Here is a 24,869-nt window from a genome sequence, read left to right on the forward strand (position 1 = left end):
CCGCTCGCACCGCAGCCCGCACAGATCTCGTCGCCGGGCGTCGTCTGGCCGCTGCTGTTGTCGCCCTGCTGCGGCCCAAGCCGCTTCACCAGCTCGCCCAGCAGATCCTCGATGCGGCCTATCCGCTGCTGCATGCGCTGCAGCTCTAGCCGCACATCCACCTTCATGTCCAGGACGGTGGCGATGAGATCTCGCTGCGCCAGCGTGGGCGGCGTCTCGCGCAGGCCCGTGTCATACGTGTCCGAGGTGGTGGCCCGCGAGCTGGCCATCTCGATCTGGCGCTCCCGCTCCAGGGCCAGATTTCGCTCTCCCTTCACCAGAGCCGTCACTGCTCCAGTGCCAACGCCTGCTCCGCCGGACGAGCCCGGGCCTGTGACTGACGCGACACCTCCTGACGCTGACGCCGCTGCTGCCGCTGTTGCCGCTGCTGTTCCTGCAGCCGGAGCTCCGACGGGCGCGGAGGCTGCGCCTCCATCGATGACCACGCGGCTGTCGCGACTGGGCGGAGAGGAGTCCACCTCGCCGCCCTCGTCGATGGTGTCCTGGCGGGCGAGCGTCGCTTGGCTCGCCTGCAGCTTGGGCGCCTTTGGGAAAACCTGAACGTGACGTTTAATGGAACGATGTGGATGCAGGTGGCAATGCCAATGCGGATGCAGATGCGGAGGCGAAGGCGAAGGCGTAGGACAGGTACAGAGTCAGGCGGAAATAGGTTGAGGTTGAGGTTGAGGTTCGGTTAGGTACAGTAACAGGCAGCAGGTTGAGGCAGAGTTTTGAGGTTGAGGTACAGTTGTGTTCGGTTGGAGGAGGAGGAGGAGAAAAGTGAAAAAGGTGTTTAGGTTGTTTTTTGTTTTTCGATTTAAATTTGATATTTTGTTTAGGTTTTTGTTTTGTTTTTTGGGTTAGTTGCAAAAGTTGTTTTCGTTTTTTGGGTTTTTCGTTGTTGTTGTTGAAGCATTCATTCAGATTTGTTGGGTTGGTGTTGGTTGTTGAAAGTTTGTTGTTGCATATTTTGAGTGTTGCAATGTGCAAGGCGGATTTGGTGCAAATTTCGTTTCCAATCGGTGGCAGGTTGTGTTTTTGTTGCAGGGTTACAGAGTAGCAAGTGGTTCGATCGATTTGCAGCCCAATTGGGAATCATTTTTCAATTGTTGTTGCAGTTATTGTTGTTGTTGTTGCAAGGCAAGCAATGTTTTGTGGGTTTTTTGTTTATTTTGTTGGTGTTTGCACGAGAGAGAGAGAGAGAGTGTCAACGATAAACGGAGGAGTAGAAAACATATCAATTGATTTTTAGAATCATTAATCGCAGTACTCAATCTAAGGGCAGGTGTTTGGGGCGTGAGTGTGGGTGTGTGTGGGTGTTGGTGCTTGGGTGGGGCTCATCACTAAGCGCACTACAATTACAATTGAGCGTCGAGCGGGGCGGGCCCAATTGCGGTTGAAACATGTACTTAGCTGTGTTAGCCGACAATTAACATCAACTACATGACATGTAGCTGTGGATCAACTTTGGAGTCCTTATACATCGGAGCTAAGGCCAACTATTGGCAAAGTTAATTTACTTTTAATTTGATCTGAAGACTGGCATTCAGATTGATAAATTTTCAAAATATTGCCACCGATTGAGCAGCAGAAGAGTTCTATAAATATCAAAGTTATCAAAATATTTACTTAAAAATTACGGCAAGTAGCAGAAATCAGCATTATTATTGCCCGCCCTTTCGCTCATCGATTGCCAGTCGATCGCTGTCAATTTTTGTGCTCAAGTGTGGGAAAGCCAACTAACATAACATTAAAAAAAACCAAACTAATTGTTCGAGAACTTACTTTGCTTAATTGTAAATGCTTTTCATTGGGATTGAGCCATTGCACAATCAACGGTTGATCGGAAATTAGCAATTAACGAAATGAACGCAAAATGAGCGAGTAAGAAGTAGCGAGTCGCGCAATCGAAATCGTTGGGGCAGAGCAAAAGGAATGGCACAAAAAATAAAAGACAGACACAGTTATTATTATTAATAATGGAAACCCAGGATAGACAATCGAATATATTTATATTGTGTTGACTTTTGTCTGTGTGTGTGTATGGATTATTAAATAAAAAACGACTCAAAGAAATTAGCAATTAAAGTATGGAATATAGAAAATTGTTTAGCAATTCGAAAACTGCATCTTCGAATGGGTTTTGTTGTGTGTTGTGTGTTGAGTGTTGTTTGTGTTGCGCTTTGAGCTTTGAGCGGTTAAGGGGCTAGCGAGATTAACGGTAATTACTTTGTTGCCTTGTCCACCATTGCTACTCGAAGTACTACTCTGCCGCGCCTGGGCGGTGCTCTCACGGAGACTCTCGCGGGCGCTCAAACTTCTCGAGACGGCTACCTTGGCGCTGGTGTCGCTAGCTGAATCGACGCTTGAACTGCCCAGAAGGCGTCCCCACTTGCTGGCACGGGTACTCCGCGCAGATGGTGGACCCGATGAGGGCGAGGGTGATGGCGATGGTGATGGTACGGCGGCGGTCGTTAGGATGCGTGAGTCCTCGGTTAATGTCAGTTTGGCTGGTAGCTTCTTGTATATGTTGTTGGTTTTTGTTTTGTTTTGTTGATTGTTGTTAACGAGCATTATTTGAAACAAGCGGGGAGACATGAGAAAAAAGATTGATAGAGAGTAGAAGAGAGAGAGAGAGAGAGAGAGAGAAGAAAAAAGTGTGTTGGGAGAGCAAGGAGGAAGTCGCCGAGTGGGAAAGGAGTTTCACAGGAGTTTCGGGGTTTCATTTGGCAGAGTTTTGATTGTGTGTGTGTGGAGCAGAGGGAAGTAATATAGAATTTTCCGTTAGTAATTTGAATTGAGTTCAATTTGAGTTTAAGGTGTTTTCGATTCAGCCAAATTCACAATCAATTTTGTACAGCAGAGGAGAAAGTCGAAAGTTAAGCAGAAATCAAATGCAACATGTAAAGAACAGAGATGGAGATATACATAGAGCGAGAGACACAGATGTAGGGTAGGGAGAGACGGCACAGTGTGGTGGCAAAGCATGTGTTTTGGTGAGTTGGGTATTTCCAGCGTGTGGTGAATTTTGTGGCGTGTGGGTGAAAACAGTTATGCGAGAAAGCATGGTCAGGAAAGACAAAGACAAAGACAAAGAAAGACACACAACGAGCATAAGTCACTGGTAATACAAGTCACATCATGGGTAAATAGTTAATAGGTTAAGCAAGTTGAACGATTATAACTAGAACTAAACACACCCAGCCACAGCGGTGGCTTCCACATCCACTCTCGGCCACATCTGTCCGCGGATCGCCTGGGGCCTGTGGCTGTGGCTGTGGCTGGAGCTTTTTGTTTAATTTGTGGCTAGCTAACGACAATGCTTCGAAAGAAATGTTAGTTTGATTACTTGGTTAAACAGGAAAGGCGGCACAGAACGCACACAAACTTGAGCGAAAGCGAAAGTAAAACGAAAGGCAAATGTCTCTTCGGGGAGCGAAGTTGCTATCGGACAGGGACTATAAATAAATGATAAGTTTGAAGCATCCAAGTACATCCCACTGCAAGGATTAATCATCAACAAATTATGTAAAATAAAGCTCAAAACACAAAGAGCGTACTCCACACAATAACGATAACTGTAACGATAACGATAACGATAACAATAACGATAACGATAACGAAAAGCATGTACAGTAACACATCGAAAGCAGAATGCACAGCGAGAGAGAACACAGAGAGAGAGAGACACAGAGAACGAGAGAGAGTGAAAGCAAAGAAAAGTCTTGCACTAACCTTAACGCGTTCCACCTCGCCGTCACCTTTCTCGACATCGCTCTGGCCGGAGCCGGTGCCGCCACCGACAATGTCCTTGCTGCCGGCTTGAACCTGGGGCGTGCGGCGGAACTTGGAGAAGATCTTGCGCACGAGATGGTCCTGATTCTGGGGCAATTGCGGCTCGTTCTTACGCCGTTCGGCCAATTCTTTTTCGCGCTTCACATCGGCCACCTTGCGAAAAATCAGTCGATGTCTGAGATTGTAGGTGAGCACCAGATTGCGTGCAAAGCTATTCGCAAATGCCGAATAGAAATCGAGGACTTCGAGCAATTTATCACGTTTGATGGCATGCAAATCACAATAGGTCAGAGCGCGCACATTGGCCGCGCTCTGGCCAACGGCCGAGTCCTTCCAGAATTGATCACCGAAGACGTCGCCTTTGCCTGCAAATGGAACCGACACGAGAGTGTCACACTTTAGGAATCGAATTGCAGCTAGAGCTTACCCAGTATTGCCACAACCTCGTCGTCCTGTATCACCTCCAGGCTGCCCGTCACTATGAAGCAGAGACTGTCGATGCTCTCGCCGGTGTGGTAGAGCAGATCTCCTGGCGCCGAATGGGACATCATGAAGTGCATCGCTAAAGCCCGGAGACAACCATCCGAGGCCAGACGAAATGCCGGATGCTCGTTAAATACTTTGCGATTTAGATGAACACATATGTCAGCCTTCATATCTTTCGGACAATAGTTTAGTACCTGCGAATTGTGAATGAGTTGCGAGTGGCATTCTCTCATTGGGGTAGGAGTTTGGAGTTCGAATTGAATTCGAATCGATTGGCTCGGGTTGGCCTGGCCTGGGTTTTGGGTGTGGCTGTGGGTTGTTGTGTGACTGAGGGGCTCTCTGACTTGGCTTTGGCGGGGCCTAAACCCAGCGCCGGTTGCCCACTGAATCAATGAACCAACAAAAAGGAAATTCTACGACAAGTCTCCGCATTTCGAATCGAATAAAAAGGTACCAGATGCAGTACCAATTGATTTCCATTTTGGACACCTCTTCATGGACTTTATTCTCTACCAAATATTAATAAACATCTTTTTTTTGGCAGCGTGGCAACCGGGCAGCCGGAATGGTCCTTGGGGATTTGCTTGGCTATCGGGACACGCACACACACGAACACGTACACGTACACGTACACTAATACACACATACAATATTCAACGAGTGTGTGTGCATGTGTGTGGGAGTTGCTGTGACTGTGTGAGTCTGTCTGTCTGTGTGTGTGTGTGTGTGTGTTGAGTGCTTTTTGGGGCTGCTTCCTGGAGTTTACACCCCACAGAAGCAGCCGTGCCCATTGGGGGCCTGGGGAGGAGGGGCGACTGGTGGGCGGGGTGGAGGGAGAACTTAATTGCGGCACAAACTACAGTCAACGAAATAGGTATAAAGGTCAGTTTATTTGGCATTCGATTGGTTGGGTAAACTCTCGTTATCAGTTGAACCAAACGCATTTTCATATCAGATCTGATGGGCGCACGCACCCCCATCCCAGAGGAGGGGATAACTAGGATTAAGGTTTAAGGTTTATGGTTTATGTGGGACTGTGGCTAGGGGGCGCTGCGCTGTTTGGTTCAAGTTCATCTAAAGGCATGAATTTGACGGACGCTTTTCGTTTTGGCCCGGATTTCGCTCGCGGGCAAACACAAACACGTGGAGAACACAGATTTCGATCGATTAGCTAAAGTTTTTGTCAAAAATTGTTGTTAGTTTACAGTAAAGAGTGAGTGAGTGAGTTAGAGAGAGAGAGAGAGAGAGCTTAAATGATGTAAACACACACAAGTAAATGGGCCCACACACACAGCTTACCTCGGACCTGCATCTGTGGGTGGGCGTGGGCATGGTGGCGGTGGTTTGTGGCTCTCAAACACTTAACGAGTATGAATACGAATAGTTTTTTGTTGGGCAAAGCAAAGCCCACTAGTCCCTGAACTTAGGCCTAATAATGCGAGAAGCGGCTTTAAAATAAAATGGAAAGCAAAGCGAGAAAGCAGCGCCAAAGTGGATCTATCGAGAGTACTAGACAGAGAGGTAAGGAGAGAGAGAGAGAGAGAGAGAGAGATAATATGTACGTGTGTGTGTCTCGTGTATGTGAACCATGTAGGCTAGCGAGTGTGATAACTTAGCGAGTAGCGAGTAGCGAGTGAGTTAAACTGTGAGCAACAAAAGCGGCGACGAGTGTGAAAAAAAAATATGGAAATGTTATGTAAAAACAAAAAGCGTTTGAACTACAAAGAGTGTGCGAAAGTCCTAGAGAATGGGAGTAATAGATGATAGCAACGATTGGCGAGTAGCGAGTAACGAGTAGCGACAGCCACATGGAAGAACAATGTAAGCATTAGCGTGTGTGTGTGTGTGTGTGTGTATGCCGAGTGTGCTATAGATAAAGTGATAGATTGAAGTGCTCCAGGCCATAAAATTGAGCTAGCTAAAGTATTTACAGCGTTGACCCGCTTGCCCAATACTTATTAACATCGAGATCCCACTCTCAGTCCCTTCTCTGAACATGATTCGATGCATTTGAAATGAAGCTTGGAGCTAAAAGCTGGCTGGCTGGCAATGTAAAAGGCTTAAGCAACCCCTGAGACTAGGATCTTTTTTTGGAGCTACAGAACAGCCACTGCTCTGGGGGAGTCTCCCGTATAGATGGCCAGCAGGCATGAGCCGGCTACTGCTGGATGTGAACGCACTACGAGTTACTCACCTTCTCGGTGTCCAGACCCTTGGTCATGGCCCACGTGGAGACGACATAGTCCATCACTCGCTCACTGAGTGCCTTGGGCACCTCGTGCAGCTTCATGAACTCCCTCACGTTGTTGAGCATGTCGTGGTACTTGGCCGTCGCCGAGGTCATCTGCTGTATGATTGTGGTCACATGACCAAAGATTGTGGCATACAGCAGAGCTATAAACGCAACCAAAAGTACATCAATAAACAGGGAGAGTAGATAGAGAGAGAGAGAGAGAGAGTGTAGGGATTAAGAGTAAACTTTAGACACTTGAGGTCTCAGGTGTCAGGTGTGAGATGCGAACAGAACACATATGTGTATGCGGTGTACAGTTATCGCTGATTCAACTACTCGCTGTGAAGAAATAAAGACGCACAGGTGCGCAACTAGAACGTTAATAAATGCCACAGATTGGACTAGCACACAAATGGAAATGAACACCGAGCCAGAGCCAGGGGGAATGCTGCAGGGGACTGCATAGGCGCAGCATTCGCTGAGGTTGTCGCCTCCTTTGGGTTGATTGAATGCTGCGCCTGTGCAGTGGTACAGAGGGAGAGAGGAATGGGAATGCGGATGCAGTGGAACGATTGCACAGATTACATTAACGAGTGACGAGTAACGAGTTGAGACAAAGAATTGTGCAGCAGATGAAGGCAGACACTCAAGGCAGATAAATGCTGAATGAGCACAAACTGTGTGGCTGAATGAGGCTGTACCAACTGGAGCAGTTTATTAGTTCTAGCGGCGCAAATAGATTGCTTAGCTTTTAAATGATTGCGAGAATCGGAATCACAGAATCGAGAACTGTATCGGTATCGGTATCGGTATCGGTATCGAGTTCTAGTTAAAAGCGTGACGCGTGTGCGGGGGTATTCAGAAACTTTGGACGCGGCAACGGAACGTGTTAAGGACACAGCACCTGCAATGATCATCATGCAGATGGTGAACACCTTCTCGTTGTCTGTCTCCGCGGCGACATTGCCAAAGCCAACCTGCGAATGGGCAGAGAAATACGAAGAGACAGTTGAGTTGCATTGCCATTTGGGCGGTCAGCTGGTTAGCTCTCGCTCAGGGCTCTCGCCCCGCTCACCGAGGTCATGCAGGTCATGGTGAAGTACAGGGCCGTCACGTACATGCTCTTCCTCGACGGCCCGTTCACCAGCTCCGGCCCCGTGTCGTTGCTCCAGATGTACGAGTACGGAGACTGCGTCACATTCGCCAGCTTCCACAGCCAGCTGTATTGGATCTTTTGGCGGGGGGGAGAAAGGCAAAAATAGATTATCCTTCGATCCGCATGGGGTGTGCACCTCCACCTACCCCATTGTCCGCATCGCTGCGCCCGATCGAGTACCAGATGCAGGCCAGCCAGTGAGCCACCAGCATGTAGAAGCAGAGCAGCAGGATCAGCATGGCAGCTCCATACTCGAGGTAGCGGTCGAGCTTGCGCACCACACGGCCCAGGCGCAGCAGGCGCACCACCTTGAGGGCACTGAACAGCGACCCGATGCCATCCTCGTCCCGGTCGAACGCATTGAAGACATCGTACGGCAGGCAGCTGAGCAGATCGATAATGAACCACGACTTGAGGTAGTTCATTCGTATCACCTTCGGATCGCTGACCACCTCACCGCCCGGCCCCACGAATGTGGTGTGGAAGTTCAAAACTGAAAGGGGAAGAGCACAGAGAGGATCAGTGATGGACAGTTGGTTGGGGGACGTGCACTGAGGATGCTTACCAATATCTATAAAGAATATAACATCGACTATCGAGTCGACCACGAGAAGGGAAACATCCTCTGAGGTTTTATTTTTAAACGCTACATTGTATGGCACCTGAAACGAAACGAAATCCAATCAAATCAAAGCCAATTAAAGCGATCAAAGGGTAAGGGCTTAAAGGTTTATCCCATCCCATTAGGTGATGTATGAAGTGATGTACGGGGGGGAAGCTGGTATTACTCAGTGAAGATTATTCGCAGCACAGATTCTGCGTTGCAGGCGCAACAGTTGGCCCATTGTTGCTTTCTCAACTGTTGCCCCAAGTGGCAGTTATAAGCCTCTTATCACGACGGGTCTTGGGTTGGGGCGGCGCTGCTTGGATTACACACGTCTCTCGCTATGCCTCCCTTCCTGTGTTGCTCAGAGCTGAGCATATTAATTTAAGCACATAAAACATAACAACCCCAGTTCCAGCCCCAGCCCCCAGAAAGCTCAGGCTTGAAAAGGAAGGCTGGGGCTGCTAGAGCATGGTGTTCCGAGTGGGGCTGTAGAGCAGTGTCTGAGCAGCCACTTGGTCATGTAAATGTGTACACTTGTCTGCCCCCTGCCACCTGCCAACTGCCAACTGCCTCCTGCCTCAGACTCAACATTAATGTCTGGCAAAGAGCATTATCTGATGCCTTGACTTGCACTCGAGCCGAGCCCCCATACGGCAACGATCCCAGAGAAGTGCATTTTATGCAAGTTGAAGCTTTGCTTTAAGCTGCTGTTACACAGCCAGAAATTTGGGCATGTTTCGGGATTTGTTGGAAGAAGTTTTCGGTTAAATGCAGCAAGTGCCATGGGAACCTTAATTAAGTCTCCATGTATCGAATTTCCACAAGACCTGCCTTGGGTCAAGCATCAATACAAACTGATGGATATTTCCCTCATTCCTCCAATACATTTCAGGCAGCTTCTCAGTTGCATTTCCCCTAAATTGTGCCCCAAAGTTGTTGCAAAGTTTCAGTCAGCTTATCTTAAAGTTCTGACAGCTGCTAGGCAGCAAGAAACCGCCAGGAAGCCCACAAAAGAAGAAGTCTGGCAACGAAGTGGAGTACGAGTACGGTCTAGCCGCAGAATATCATTAAACAATAAGCGAACAAAAATGTTGTGCAACCCAAAAACTGAAACAACAAACGACCGAACGACAAAGTGCAACTTTGGGTTTTTGCAGAGCCAAACCGGAAACCAACGGGGTGCTTCCAGGGGCCACGTGTGTGTGTGGATGCGGATGCGGATGCGGTTCCGGCGGAGCCAACTTCTCGGCTGAGCACAATTTAAGCGAAAATGTTAACATCTTCTTGACGGCAGACAAGAGGCTGCTTTGAGTGATGGGCACTAATGCCAGGGGAACAAGGGCACTTCCCCATGTCAAAAAGTGTGCTCAAGTCGTTGTTGAACATACAAAATGTGGGCGTTGTGTGTGGGGGCTAGAGTGCTGAAGTGGCACGAAAGGGGCAGAGGACTTTGGATATATTGAGTTTGGATATGAAAGCAAATTGGAAAAGATCAAAGAACAGAGCTGATGGCTGATGGATGAGCAAATGAAGTTTATAAGAGTGCAATCGATGGCGTTTCACTCACCATGATGGCGGTATAAAATGTTAAACACAATATCACCCAGTCCCAAATTGCTTTAAATGCACAATAATGCAAGAGTATGTGTGGCGGCGTCTTCGGCGCTTCCTGTCGGTACTGTGGCATAATATCCGCGCTCAGTGACATCATCTGCAGTGTACAACAAATCTCATAGATGGAGCGATACGTGGTTGCACTGGCTGTGTACTTACATGCGCCAGATTGGACTGCTTTGTGGGATCCTTCAGCGTGGGCAGATGGGCGCTGAATTGGCGGCTGCGCGTCACCGAGCGGGCCAACTTGGCGAACTTGGAGAGACCTAAAACTGGCAAAAATAGATTAACCGCTACAATGGATGACAACATCGACACAGACACCAAGAGAACGTAACGTAACGTAACGTAACGTAACGCAACGCAACGGAGAGATCGTAACGGAGAGCGAGACGAAACCAAAAAAAAAACAAAGTAACGGCAGAGACAGAGTTAGAGATAGAGAGATACGATAAACGATAGACGATAAACGATAGACGATAAACGATTATACGATATACAATACGATAGTCGTTATACGATACACGATCGATAGTTTTTGCAGATCGAATTGGGTTTTTTTTAGATTGTTGTTGAGTTTTCGTTGAGTTTTGTTTTTGTTTTTGTTGTTGAATTGTTGAATTGAATTTGTTCAATTTGTGTAAGCATAATATATACATGTGTGTGTGTGTGTTGTGTGTGTGTGTGTGTGTGTGTGTGTGTGTGTGTGTGCGGGGTGCAAGTGTATGTGTGTAGACATGGAAAGAAAGAGCAGAACAGTAGAGTGATAAGAAAGTGCAACGGAATGGTTGCCCTTTCCCCCAACAGATATTGAGAGATTGGAGCGGGAAGATCGAAACAGAAAATTAATTACCGAATGCCACACACATACATCTATGTACAAACATTCATACATACATAGATGTAGTTAGCATCGGGGGGCGGGGAGGGGGGGGTGACATTTGACATCTGCACTTACCTCCCTTGGTGTCCTCGCTGTCGATGGGCTGCTTGAGGGCCGTTATGTCCCGGAATGTCAACAGGAAGAGCACAACCAGATCCCTCTCGTTCCGTATGGGCGCCACCTGCAGCAGCAGCCATAGTGGGGTCTCTGCGGCAACGAAACAAAGAGGCGAACATTAATAACAATTGAAGCCATAAGCCCCCAATGGGGCATAATGATAGTAATGGGTGGGCTGGATGGATGGATGATAATGCTCGTCCAGTCGATTGCGTTCTCCAAACGATAGCTGCAATCCCATTCGAATTCAGGTCACAACAGGCCCACAGACAGCACGGAATGGGAATGGGTTGGACAAACATTTCATTGGATTGCAATTATTGATATGGAGCATTCGATAATGCAATGTTGCTGGGTGCTGAATACTGAATACCGAATGCCATGCATAAACGTGCAGGCGTGCGAGTACAGTGCGTGGCATAGGCGTAATTCAGCTGTAACCTAATGGCAGTTGAAGTTTTTCCCCATTTTAAAAGAGATTTGTTCGGGCTTTATGCTTTTGTGCGGCACTGTCTGTGAGCCTGTGAGCCCTTTTGCTGGCAAACAATTTGCAGCTCGATTTGCATTGAGGTTGGAGTGTCTCCCTGTAGCTGTGTGTGTGTGTGTGTGTGTGTGTGTGTGTGTGTGTGTGTGTGTGTTTGCCTTTCATAATTATGATCTAATTGCAAGCGCAATTTGCTGCCGCTTCCGCTTCCGCTTTTCATTTCCGCTCAATGCTTATGTTTCGGCGAATATTAATATGGTGGAATGTCTACAGCATTGATTGGTTTATAGAGACTTGTTCTCTATTGCTGCTGGCACATAAAAATGCCGTCAGCTACCCCCCAGAGACACCTGTCAGCGATATTCAATTCCTGCTTTTGTTTGTGCGCCTGAGTTTCGCCATTGTCGAGCGACGGCTTGGCCCGAATCCAATAAGACTGGCAGGCAGCCAGGCCAAGCCCGGCCCGGCCCGGCCAGCAGGGACAAAGCAAATATTTTGCTTGGATTGAAAACTCATTTTAGATCCGAATTGTGTTCAATTTCGATTGAGTTGCCGATTTGGATGGTCCATCTGTGGCTGTTGTTGCTCCATCTGTTGATGCAGCCATCCAGTGGCTGCACTTGATTTATGCATACTTAATGCTACTCAGCCCCCTTTGACCCCCTCGAGATGCAACAGGACGAAGGAGGAGTGTTGGTGAGCGGGCGGATTGCCAGTCGATGGTCGATGGTCGGTGGTCTTGGTACCTTGTGTTTGCGCCTTGCCAAACTGTGAGAGGGCACAGCCACACTGCACATCTGAAAATTGATACTCGAAGGCGTTATTTCATAAGTTGGCCAATTGCAGGCGCCACAGCTCTCTGGCACTACGAGGGCAGGGGCTCCTTCCGACTAACAAGCCTACACTTGATTCCACTTGATTTGGCTGGGGCCATGGATATCCATATAGGATTACAGATGTGTATGTGGATGTGGGGTTGGGCCTGGGCCTGGGCTCTGCTTGATGGATGGTCCTCACTCAGCCCCAATTTGTTGGCATTAGAGTGGATGGGGTGGGGGAGGGAGCACACACAAATTAAATTAGAGCGGTGGGCTGTGGTGTGTGTCAGGTGGGGTTGGATTCGAATGAATTATGAAAGGTTGCGAGCCAGAGATGAAGTCTACGAAGCTGCAGCCATTTATAACGAGCAGAAATCCAAAGAAGGATATGCCCCAAGCAGAAGGGATTGTTGGAAGGGTGGAATTTGGGCTTGGCTTGGGACTAGCAGGGGAGATTCGCACAAAGCGAAGCGCGAAGGATTTGCGACTGGCACTACTCGCTACTCGCCACTCGCCACTCGCTACTTACTGTTTTTCTTGTAGAGCAATATTTCGAATTGATCCTGCTGCTGGTTCTCCAGCGTATACTCCAGCCGTCCCACCGTCTCCTTGTCTGTCAGCTCGCCGTACATGAAGCCGCATCTGCATTGAGATAGAGAGCGAGAGAGATGGAAAGAGCGAACGAGGTATTATTCTTGGTTAGCTTTAAGCACGATGCATGCCACACACACAGACACAGACACAGACACAGATTTAAGACATGCAAACAGAAATGTGCAAAAAAGAAACAAAACAGAAAACAGAAAGCAGAAAACATTCAGAGAGAAAACGGCAAAGTGAATTGAATTGTGCCGTAACCGAACGCAAAATGGAAGGAAGCATAAATGGTTGGATGGATGAAAGGTGCATTCCAGGGCAGGGAAAATAACTTCTTGTTTTTGGTTAACCAAAATAAATGCCAAATGACGAGGCTGAGGCCATCGAGCATGCGAGCTGCCCCAGCTGAGGACTTTCTCATGCGGCTGGCCTGAGGTTAAGCAAACATTTGTCGAGCAGCAGGAATATGTTTTCAACAGTTTCAGTTTCAACAGTGAAATAAGTTTGTCTTTGGGCACACACTTAATGCTGCAAACGGTGACTAATGCAGGCCAGGCCCAATCGATGCATTATGAAAATCTAGGCAAAGGCCGAACGTGGCTGAGTGGGCGCTGGTGGTGTTCGTTTTGGGATCATTTCCCATGCAGAGTAAATATTTAATGCCCAATGTTTTGGGTGTGAGTTGCGGCGAAACTTTTGCTGCTTTTCATGTCGATTGCTTGGGAAAGTTTGCAGCATGCTTGACATTCCAGCGAACAAGCAACAACAGCCCCTCGATGGCATCATCATCATCCATTGGGGAGGGGTGAGCCATTGCAGTCCGAAAAGTGTTGCACACTTCGGGGAATCGCATGCCGCCATGACGTCAGCAGCAGCAACGAAGCGCAGCGAAGCGAAACGAAACGAAACGGTAATGAAACACAAAACGGAACAAGAGCGAACGCGTGGAACAGCAGTTAATTCTCTGTTCTCCTTTTTTTCTGCCTTTCATGTATGTGTGTGTGTGTGTGTGTGTGTGTGTCATGACAAAAGTTCAACAAACTATGTTCAGAGCGAATCGGCGACGTCACGGGCTTTCGGCTATGCCAGAGCAGAGCAGAGCAGCGGGCGCCTCATTTCCGCTCAGCTCCCCGCTCCGCCAGTGCAGTGGGCCAGACAAAAAGAAACACAACACAAAATTGGGTTACAACAGCAACAAACATTTCTAGCCCGGGATATGCACACACACACACACACACACACACACACACACACATACTTGCACGTAAATGGCATGGGGAAAAAGGCAAACAAATGCCGTAAAAGCTCAGCAACGGCAGCTGATTCTTTGGATATCCATTCGGTGTTTAGCCATCTCCCAGGATCGAACTGAATCTATATTTTAAGGCACATGGCAACTGGTTACTTGATGGTCTGCAGCATTATGGATCAGATGTTGCCAATGAACAGAAGAAGGAACTTCTAAGCTAGCCCTTTTGTCCATCAATCAAAGAACTCACATGGCAAGTGCTGCTGAAAGGATCCCTAGGTGTTCGACAATTATTTCTGGCGCAATTAACACTTTGAATGTTTAATTCGCTCTGCCAGCTGTTCGTGGCGAAGTTTCCCCAATCGAATTTAAACTAAAAGTGGAGCAAATAAAGTTTTTATGGTCGCGGCAGTAGTTGGTGCTCGAAGCAATCTGTTTCATGTGGCTGGAGGCTAATGAGTGCCATCCATGGGAGCTCTAGGCGAAGTGCAAACTGCTGCTTTCATCGGGGTGCAAGACTGCTGCCCAGTGGCTCCAAGCCAACATCAAAAGAGTCGGTGGAACGATTACTTAGCCGCTTAGACTCCACACATCTGTGTCCTTCTCTCTGCCGCTTACTATCTTCACCATCCATCTCTCTCTTCCGCGTTTTATCCTTTGCCCAAGTTTAGTTTTCGCTGGTCAACGTTTATGCCAGAGTTTCGTTTTCTTTTTCGCTAATCTTTTTCGTTGTTTTTGCTTGCTCACACTCAGCCACAGCACAACACAAAAGTAGGTCAAAGCAGCACACACTGCCGCTTGAAGAGAGATGGAGGAAGAGACAGCAAAGCGGAGAGAGAGAGAGAGAGAGAGAGAGATGCAGGGTGGAGGGTGGTGGCTGAGGGGGGTATGCATATCTCTAGCTAAACGGCAGATTGGCAGATTGGTTTTTCGGGGCCAAGCCACGGGGGAATCGCCCGCTGATGCTGCAAGTTTCGCAGAGTGCAAAGTGGAGAGTGGGAGAGTGGAGAGTGGAGAGTGTGGTGTGTGCTGAGGTGTGCCATCCTCCTCCTCCTTTTGTGTGTTGCTGTGGCAATTTTTGGGCCTGCAAATTACACACAATTCTCGGGAGAGATTCACGGCTGGGGTGGGCCCGTTTGTTGATTTATGAGAGGTCCTGTTTGGGGTCAGCGCGAAAGTTCGTTCACAAATTAAAGCAAACAAAGTGCAGCTAACACTTGTCTGTGTGTCTGCACGGAGCCGGACCGGAAGGCAATTGGGAATGTACAAGGCAAGTGGAAATGAAAGGGGAAACTCTTCCCTTGGAGGTGCATGCCGCGACCTTCGGAGCGGACGGGCAGCATCGTGTTGCAGCTGCCTTAATTGTTGCCTTAAACAAAGACCACTCAAACGGAGAGCAGCAGCAGCAGCAGCCCCAGTGAAGGCGCAGAGCTGGCTGTCCATTTGCATTAAGCAGCAAAGTGCATTAAGGTTCGACAATGGGTTTTTAATGGTCGCCCCGAATGGCTGGACGGGAATAAAAGGTAAATTAATTAAAGGGAAAGACGAAAAACAATCAAGTGAACTTTACATTCACTGTTCGCCAGCAAACAGCTGGGGATAAGCCGTTAAGCAGTTGAACATGGCCAAAGATGGATGGAGCTGTAATGGGGTCAGGACAAGGACAAGGGCAAGGCAAGGGGAGAGGAGAGCAGAGCAGAGGAGAGTGGCCAGGTGCGTAAGCATCCTGTTAATGACAGGATAGACAGGCAGTGTGAACGGAAGCAGGATCCATGGAGTCAGCGTCGTACAACGCGTGTGGGAGGCGTCGCAGCAGAAATCTCTCACAATCTCTGGCAATGGCAATCCTCTTAGCTGGCAGCTGCACTCCCCTCTCCTTGCCTGTGGGATTAAGTAGCTTACAGCGGGAGCAGCACAGCTAGAAAGCTAATATTTACACACACGAAATGAACATGCAACGCTAATAGAGATTAAAGCAAAAGTAAAGCAGATATTTAATGAACGAGTTGCGTGGGTGGAGATGGATAATGCTGGTGCAAGAGATGGAAAATAAAAGGAATAATTGAAGAACATTCAGCGGCGGAGAGCGACGAGTCCATGCCGACACATTAAGGACACTTGAAGACACATTAAAACGAGTAATAAGATGAGCAAAACTGATGGAAACAGCAACGAGAACACAGAACAACGAGAACAATTAACGAGAAGAAACATCAAGAACAACAACAACAACGAGAGAGAGAACAGAGCGAGTTCGGAGTGAGAATAAATCGGCAATACGTACACATACCTGCAGGACTTCTGCATGACCTCGGCCCGATTGTAGCCACTGATCTTGCAGAAGGACTCATTGCAGTAGACGATCGGAAAGTCGACGATTTGTGCGTTGGCCAAAAGAAACGAGCTGTCCGCTGAAAGAGAGAATGCAGTATCGGATTATTATTCATTTTCCATGTCAATGGAGGCATAAACTTATGGATAAATTAAGCGCACAAAGGTGGAATTTGATGTGCAGTATCCAAACATTCATGAATGCCCTTCCGCACACACTGCTGCCAGTTGGCATATAAGTTATTTAGTTGGAGTTTAGCAGCGCAGAGCTCTCGGTAATTGGAACATTTCGAATGTTGTCATTCATAATAAATATCGCTTTATTGACTGCACCCGCCCCACACATCGACCGAGTCTCACTCAAGTGCTCAGTCAGCCAGGCGGCAGGCATGTTGCTTCGTTCGTTGGTTCGTTGGTTGGTTGCCTGGTGAGTCAGTCAGTCAGTCGGCCTACTAATGGCGGTTGTTACTGCTACTACTGAACAGGGGGCTTGTAAGCAGGTAACATGTGTAAACCACGCGCTGCCATCGCACGGCAACGGACACGGACAGCGAACATGGAAACGGACATGGACACGGACATGGCATCGACCTGCCAGGCGGGTGGAGGCCTCTCTCTCGCTCTCTCTCTCTCTGACTCTCTGTTTGTGTGTTAACATTTGCCTTTTGTTGTTGCATATTTATTTGCATTCAAAATGCATCACCCAATGGCCGCTCTCGATGATAACTTGTTTCAACCAGGAATCAGGTTTTCCTTTCAGACAATTTTGGGCTGCCTTTTCTAACCATTATCATCAGCAGTCTGTGGCCCTCTTATAAGACTTCAATGAAGTTCTTTGGGAGTCAGGTTTAAGCTTTAAATGTTATATTTTCCAGCTCCTTTGCCACATTGGAGTCTAGTTGTAGCTGCTGCCTCTGAGTCGCATAATTCGATATCAGTTGATGTTACTTTTTATTGACATTACAGGTATAGATGGGAGTGGGGTGTGCAAATGGGGCATGGGCATGCAGGCATCGCATGGCCAGAGTTGCGTGTTGCAGGTGCCAGACACGGCAGGAACACCAGCAGCAGCAGCAGCAGCGGCAGCAGCAACACACTAACCCACATTGACATGGACATGGCCAAGCCAATGAATATGTATAAAAATATTCACATGCAATGGCTCGATGGCTGGCTGCTGTTGGTAAATGGAAATGCATATTTATGTGCTGCACACACACGTGGAGTCTTCTGCTGTTTTGCGACAGCAACAAGGACATCAACATCAACATCAACAACAACTTTTGCTACTTTGCAGTGTCAACATTTGCCCTCACGGCGCTGGCTTTGTCGGCAATCTCGTTACGCCCCGAAAGGTGATGGCGAGGCACGGGCAAAAAGGTTTATGCGTGGCAATACGAAGAGTTTTTGGCGCACGCAGCTTAATCGGGAATTAAATATCTCGCTTTATGGCAGAATGCTGTCTGATTTCCCGATTTCCTTTTCATGTTGTTCTGGCAACGCATAAACGCCGAGCGGCATTGCGTGTGCGTGTTTGATTTTGCCATTATGTCAACGTCACAATATTTTACTTGGCAATGCGGTCGGTGCGGGGGAAACCCATGGCTAAATATGCCAACTTGCCCTGGCAATGTGTGTTGTCTCCTCCGCCCACTCTCCCTCCCTGCTCTCCCTGCAGCCACTTAATGGCATTCAAAGCTGTTGAAAGCGCGCAAAAAGTTCTGCCATTCGCCTGGACGATTGCTGCCTGGCCGCGATTTCTTTTTAAGCCTCGCATTCTGTGCCCAACCGCATCCCGTAATGTCTCTGAAGTGGAGTAGCGGTAACCGGATTATGGCTACGAGTGGAGGAGCCACAGGAGCCACAGTGGAATGCGGCAAACGGAATCTGTTCCGGTGTCAGCGGCAGATGAACAGGAAATCCAATTGCAAGCAAAGAGCTCGCTGCGTTGAGTTGAATGTCGAATCGAATTTCCGGCATATTTCGCTTAAAGTTTCTGCCACCAAAGTCGCAGCAATATTACAACAAAATATTGCCGTACATCAAAGCTGATTGACAGCCAGCAAAGGGAAGGCAAAAGGCAACCGCAAGAAGCGAATTTATTGCTGTGGTCAGAGCACCGATGGATGTCCCTGGGTTGGGGCTGCCCGCTGATTGCCCAATCATTTATGAGCTCGATTATGTGCGAGTACTATAAATGTCAACGTTGGCAGTTCCTCCAGTGCGGCAGCGGGGGAACATTTTAATTAATGATTTTATGAATTTGATTTTGATTTTGAAAAGTAAACAAAAGTCCACCCCAACCAGCTGTGAGCAAACAAAAGGCAAAGACAATCAGCATCGAGCACTTTTGGCTGTTGGCTTTCGAGGCACTCCCGGGGCTAAGCTGGCTGTTTGGTAATTTGCGATTTGTGTTGACAAACTCAACCTGAAATATTAATGGAAGTAAGTGCGGGGAGGATATGGATGCTGGGCAGCAGGCGGTCCGGTCCGGTCCGGTCCATGTACCTCGATGATTGATGAGGCAGCAGCACCGCGCCGCTATGCCGCCCCATTGCCAATTAGCCGTGCAGCATTTACAGTTGTAAGCTTACCCGAAAACAAGCAACAACAAAAAAAGAACGGTAAAAGTTACAGTTGTTGTTGCTGTTTGCTTGCGGGACCTGAACCGTTGCTGTCGTTGATTGATTTGAATGTTTGTGTGTGTTTGTGTGTGTGTGTGGTAGACCGCAGCCCGTGCGGAGTCCACCTAAGTGGATTTGTTACAGGCCTTGGCCTGGGTGGGGGCTGTCATGGAGACCTCCGAAGGATATAACAAAAATAGTCCATTAACTAAATACACCATGAACACACCACACACACACACACACACACACACAGGCACACACACACACACAGGCACATAGCCACTTATACACATGCAAATGTGGTTGCAATTTTTGCAAAACTTTCATTTCCGCCTGGGCGAGGCACAGTGCACTATGGGGCATTTGACCACTTTTCCTGGCCGAAACTCATTTGTCAAAAGTCAAAAAAGTAATATTTTTTTAACGGATATTCATAGGGATAACATCAGTCCGTAATGTTACATACCCAGAAAATTAACAGTGCGCACCACTGTTAAGATAACAGCTGTTAAAGTCAGCTGTTTGCTACGAACAATATAAAGTTATCGGAAAACTGATTTTTTTTATGAAGTTTAAAGTGCAAAAATTGATAAATTTACCAATTTAAGTAAATTTTTTACAACATTCTTGATTCAGACAGGTATTAAAAAGTTGTTTGTGAGCTTGAAATTAAAAAATTAACCTCATAATATGTTTAATGGCTAGTTTTTTAACAAGTCCATATTTATGACGAAAATTTGTCTTTGAATAGACTTACAAAGTGTTCGGTTCCCGCCGTAAGCAATAAACTGCATAGATATTGTAGAGTTTTCAATTCTTAATCCAATTTATGTTACTTTTTCTTGCGCTTTTCTGCGTCTTCGGAGATATTTAAGTTTTCGTTACATAACCTAAAGTTTGGAAATTCGGAGTTGTTTGCAATGTTAAACTCAGTGAAGAAGAAAGTTGCGGAAGAAGATGTCGATTTGCATTGCATTTAAGTGGTAATACCTGTCACTAGCTTTGAGACCGATAAGGGATATTTGTAGACCCTTTGAAGAACTTTTTTTTTCACGGTTTGTCGATTAAATTGAACAATTCCACGGAAAAATTGAAACAAATCGTAAAAACTGTGCAGATTGGATCAATTCGTGCTCAATCGTGCAATTATAATAACGTTGAGACATTTCCAGTATATCTGCACTGACGTGCAGTGATATTGTGTCCAACATTCAACAAATTAAAGAAAAGAAGCTGCTTGCCGTATACAAGGAAGTCAATGTAAAAATCCGATTATCTTCTACTTTAAAATTTTTAAAAATCCGGGCACAACTTTTTTAGTTTAATATGGCATTGCTTTACATATTCCCATCATTATTTGTTTAATTCAATTTAAAAATAAAATAAAAATTCGATTTTACCCTGAAGAAAAGGCGGTGCCACGCCCATTTTTTCAACATACCTTCCTTTCACTATTGTAAACTCATATCAAAAAACTAAATCAAAAAATAATGTTTCGTTTGGAAGTTATTAATTAATGCCACAAAAAGTGGTCAAATGCCCCATAGTGCAGTGGCAACAAACAAACAATTTGTTCTGATATTTGTTCTTGAATCTAGATTCTGGAATTAATTTTAACAATAAAAATACATTTTTGATCTGCATCTCTACACATTGAATTTTCTTAAGCTGAGAAGTTTTATTGTTGCCGCAGTTGCTGCTCAGAATTTGTTCTTTTTACCGTACGACAACCACTGTGCATGGCTCGCTTGCGTTTGCTCTCCTCTCAGTCTCCGTTATCTGCGCTCTGCCTGCATTCTCCGGCATTCTCCTTGCTTGCATTCTCGCTCTCTCCCTCTGTCGCTCGCGCGCCCGCTCGCTCACACTCTCGCTCTGTTTGTCGCCCGCTCTCTCTTTCTGTCTGTCGCTCGCTCTCTCTGGCTTTATCTGTGGCAATTTTTTCGTTCATTATTGTTTTGCGGTTTTTGCATTTGCCATTTTCGTTGTCGCCGTCGCTGTCGCTGGCGTTGTTGTCGTTGCTTTTGTTCGGAGCACACACCCAGACACTCGTAACGGTGCTTTTTATGACATTAGTGTGAATGGCGACCGTTATACGGTTGAGGCGGCACAACGGTCCGTGCAATTATCCTTTATGCACACCTAATGTACCCAGCCCCCCAACCCTGCTGTACCCCGCTCTCTAGCCACCCCATGGGGCTGCGATTAGGCCACAGATTGCCAGATGGCCAATGTCATTTGGCCACCCCACAATCCTTTCCCGCTTCGCTCTGGAGCAAACACAGCTCTGGCCCCGTTCGGATCGAGCGAGTGAATAAATTTTATTGTCCGAAAAGTGAAAAAGAAGGCGCGGCCGTGTCAGCATTGCGATTTAATTACATTAGCGCCAGCTGGCGAATGCACAGAGACAAAGAGGGAGAGTGGCAGAGGCAGAGGCAGAAAGAGTGGCAGTGGGGGAGGGGGGAGGAGCGAAACCGCGTTGATTAGGCAAAACCCTGTTACTGCTGCTGCTGCTGCTGCTACGACTCCTTGGGGCATGCTTTAGAAGAATTGCAACAAAGTTTCATTCGCAACCATTCCTATTTTCGCATCCCTCGCCCGCTACCCGCACCCCCCTCTCTCCCACTTGTCGCATAATGGCATTTATAATAAACCTCATGGAGGCACACACCCTCTCCCCCCCACAGCACCCACCCCACCATGCAGCTCGCTGTGACTTTCTCTCTCTCTCTGTGTGTGTGTGTGTGTGTGCGCCACTTAGCATTTGTTATTAAATTTGCATAATTAAGTGTGAAGCAGCGATCCAACCACTGAACCACTCAACCACACGCCTCGCAGCGCCACCGCCAGAGAGATAGAAAGAGAGAGAGAGCGTGCGAGAGAGAGGGAAAAGATGTCTACAGTTGGGTCCAAGTGGAATTATGGTATTACGATGCGGGGTTACTCGTATGTTGGGAGACTAGAATATGTTTTATGCAGTGACTTTTGCCATATAAAATTAGATATTTAAGAGAATATTTGGTTAGGAATAAAACCTTGAACCAGAATGGAAAATAAATAAGAAACAAAAGTGAGGAAAAGGAATGATGAAAATATCATACCAAAAGTAGCAGTTCTCTTGGAAAATTAATCTCTGGCAACAGAAAACAAAGCGCAGAAATGCGTTAATGGAATGCCAGCACACAGTTCTCAGTCAGAGAAGCAGTTTCAGGCATCAATTTGCAGCCAAAGCAACCAAAACTCGACCCCAAGATTCCTCTTCAAAATTCTACAAATAATTTTCCATCTTTTGTTCTTGGTTTGGTTTACTTTCCGTGTTCTGTGACTGCTTTCTGGACATTTGACTTCAAGGTCAATTGTGTGTTCGTGCTGTCGCTGCACCAATGAACTACCCCCCCCCAAACCCACCCCCCACCACTGACTGAAGGTTCATTCAATTTTGCCCGCGGTCCGATTTCAGGCCATTGCAATATTTTCTGTTTAAAATGTTGTCCAGCATTTTGGAGCAGTTCCACACAAACAGAGACGTGACTGTATCTGTGTTGCTCTTATTCTATGTGTGAGACACACACACACACACACACACACACAGGGACACACTTGGAGAGCTGTTGGCGCCATTGGTTTGCCACGCTCCGCCTCATTCCTCTGTGGCACTGCCACCGACTCGCCTTTCCTGATGCCACATTAAAGTTTTGCTCGTCGACATCGTCATTTCCTCTGCCAGCCAACTCGCTCTCTCCCTCTCTCTCACCCTGGCAGTGTGTGTGTGGAAAATGGCAAAAAATTGCGAACAAGTTGATTGCGTAAAACTTGCAACTTTCGGTCCCCGCCCAGCAACAAAGTCGCTCGGCCCCCAACTTTGCTTTGGCTCGCCCAAGTGCAAGATCGAGTTTTAGTTTCAAAAATATATTTCCACACACACACATATGTATTTATTGAAGTGTGAATGTGTGTTGGCTGCTCTTTCTCTCTCTCACTCTTGCATTTTGGCCACAAATTCAGTTGTTGGCTTTGCGTTTCTCTGGCGCGTTGCGTGCTGCGAGTGGCCCCAAACAGCGTGCCACACTTTGTATTGGTAAAAAAGAAAGCAAATTAGCCACAGCACTTACACACTCACACACACAGCGACCAGCAAGGAGAGAGGGAAAAGCGAACGCTGTTTAGCACGCGATTTACATGGAAGCCAACGAGGGAGAGCGATGGATTCGCACCAAGAATGCCTTTTGCACATCTCTTTGCATAAAAGGAAAAGATAAATACAATTTTTGCTACAATTTTAGTTGCTAAAACTCAGATGAGTTGGCCAGCTAAACGCAGATACTCCCAGAACCAAAGTTCGACCACTTTTGGTCGCCTCTATGCTGGTTGTAATGGTCTCCGCTCTCTCAGCTACTGGCCCGCAGACAGCGACACACACGTGCAGTGGCAAATGCACGAAATGAAGCAAAGGAGAAACTACAAGAACTTAATCCAATTTGACTGGGGACAACAGCGAGACTGGGACTTGGCCCCAGCCCTGCTAAGCTCTGCCCTGGCCTGCGCTTTGCCCGTGCCCATTCCCTCCCTCCAATCGCTGACCATTCTTAAATGGCCTTTTACTTAACGCTAAGTGTCGTTTGACTGCTGCCACAATGTCGATGTCGATGTCTGTGCCTCTGTGTCTTCTGCCGACTCGTGTCTGTTACACTTTTCTCTCGCTGGGCTGGAGTCCGCGCTGTTCCCCAATTAAAGCACTTGGGCTACAGGCACATGTGTGTGTGTCCAAGAGCAACGTTCAACGAGAGGGCATGGCTTGAGAAAGGCATGAAAAAAGCAGCAACCCAGCACACAGCAACCTGCGGGCCATCACGGTGTGTCCATAAACGAAATCCTTAAGAATTACGCAAGGTGCCTGCCTGAGGGGCTCACAATTATCGCCAGCTGGTCCGGCTGGCATTGAAAGCCCTCGAGTTGCGCATTGATTTCTATGGAATTTCCACAGCAAAGGTCAAAGCTGCACGCGAGCCCCAAAAAGTATGCAAGAAGCAGCTCAGAAGTGGCAGTAGCCCAGAGGCAAAGGCAGAGCAGAGGAACTCGACTGTTGAGTTACTCCCTGGAATGTGGAAGAAAGCAGCAGCAGGAAAGCCCCTTCGAGGCGTCGTTGAGTGGTTCCTCCCGATCCCATAGCCATATCCAATCTGAGCCCAGAGCACAGCCATTCCCTCACCTCAAACCTGAAGACTGTCCACTGTCCACTGTCCAGCGCATACTCTCTGCTGTTTCCTCTTTGATACCCTGGCATTTCACTCCTTTTGTGGGGGCGTTGATTGGCGGCTTGATTGTTATGATTACACTTGGACGGGGGCCGCGGCAACATGGCGTATGATTAATGCGCCAAATATACTCGTACTTCACCTGGCAGCCACACACAATGGCCGAGTGACACGAAATCAGCAGCCCACCGCCGCGGGGGGCACAACAACTTTCTTTGCTTTTCATATTTATTTGAGTTTGCTGCCCCGCTCCCCCGCTCCACCCTTTGGGTCCTTTTCTTCCTCCCTTCTTGGCTGTGATTTAAAGCCTCAGTCCAGTCCGTGCCCCTGTTCGTGTCCGTGTCCGTGTCAACAGGCCAGAGTCCGGGTCGATTCGAGTGGTGCCGCCTCCGGCAGGTCAGGGCAGATTATTCTTATGGCCGCCATTGCCTCTTGTTCCTGCTCGCTTTGCATTGGATAATTCTGAGGGTGCTGCGCCACTTTGACCTTCTCGCCTTCAGCCTGTAGGCGGCCGCAGGGGCCGCTGGGTAATGGGGTGCATTCGCGCATTTCCGGCCACAAACCAACAAAAACAACAAGCG

The 24,869-nt window shown here is 47.6% G+C and overlaps 1 protein-coding gene across 2 annotated transcripts in view; it reads right to left on the reverse strand.

The window, feature by feature from the left end:
• Positions 1 to 24,869, reverse strand: part of LOC117903529 (potassium voltage-gated channel protein eag) — a 51,160-nt gene that overhangs the window by 3,630 nt on the left and 22,661 nt on the right. Inside the window, exons 4-18 of one of the 2 annotated variants that reach the window (XM_034815701.1) lie at positions 16,369 to 16,489; positions 12,762 to 12,874; positions 12,161 to 12,211; positions 10,889 to 11,020; positions 10,090 to 10,202; positions 9,884 to 10,027; positions 8,275 to 8,371; positions 7,856 to 8,202; positions 7,629 to 7,784; positions 7,458 to 7,530; positions 6,515 to 6,714; positions 4,262 to 4,514; positions 3,775 to 4,199; positions 2,269 to 2,556; positions 11 to 596 (exon numbers count right to left, since the gene is read on the reverse strand). In XM_034815701.1, the coding sequence (XP_034671592.1) occupies positions 11 to 596; positions 2,269 to 2,556; positions 3,775 to 4,199; positions 4,262 to 4,514; positions 6,515 to 6,714; positions 7,458 to 7,530; positions 7,629 to 7,784; positions 7,856 to 8,202; positions 8,275 to 8,371; positions 9,884 to 10,027; positions 10,090 to 10,202; positions 10,889 to 11,020; positions 12,161 to 12,211; positions 12,762 to 12,874; positions 16,369 to 16,489 (3,099 nt within the window). Of the gene's footprint in view, positions 1 to 10; positions 597 to 1,234; positions 1,843 to 2,268; positions 2,560 to 3,774; positions 4,200 to 4,261; positions 4,515 to 6,514; positions 6,715 to 7,457; positions 7,531 to 7,628; positions 7,785 to 7,855; positions 8,203 to 8,274; positions 8,372 to 9,883; positions 10,028 to 10,089; positions 10,224 to 10,888; positions 11,021 to 12,160; positions 12,212 to 12,761; positions 12,875 to 16,362; positions 16,490 to 24,869 lie in introns of those variants that run through there. The other variant, XM_034815691.1, reaches the window with a different exon arrangement.

The sequence above is a fragment of the Drosophila subobscura genome, chromosome A (genome assembly GCF_008121235.1).
Source record: "Drosophila subobscura isolate 14011-0131.10 chromosome A, UCBerk_Dsub_1.0, whole genome shotgun sequence".
Classification (NCBI taxonomy): Eukaryota; Metazoa; Arthropoda; class Insecta; order Diptera; family Drosophilidae; genus Drosophila; species Drosophila subobscura.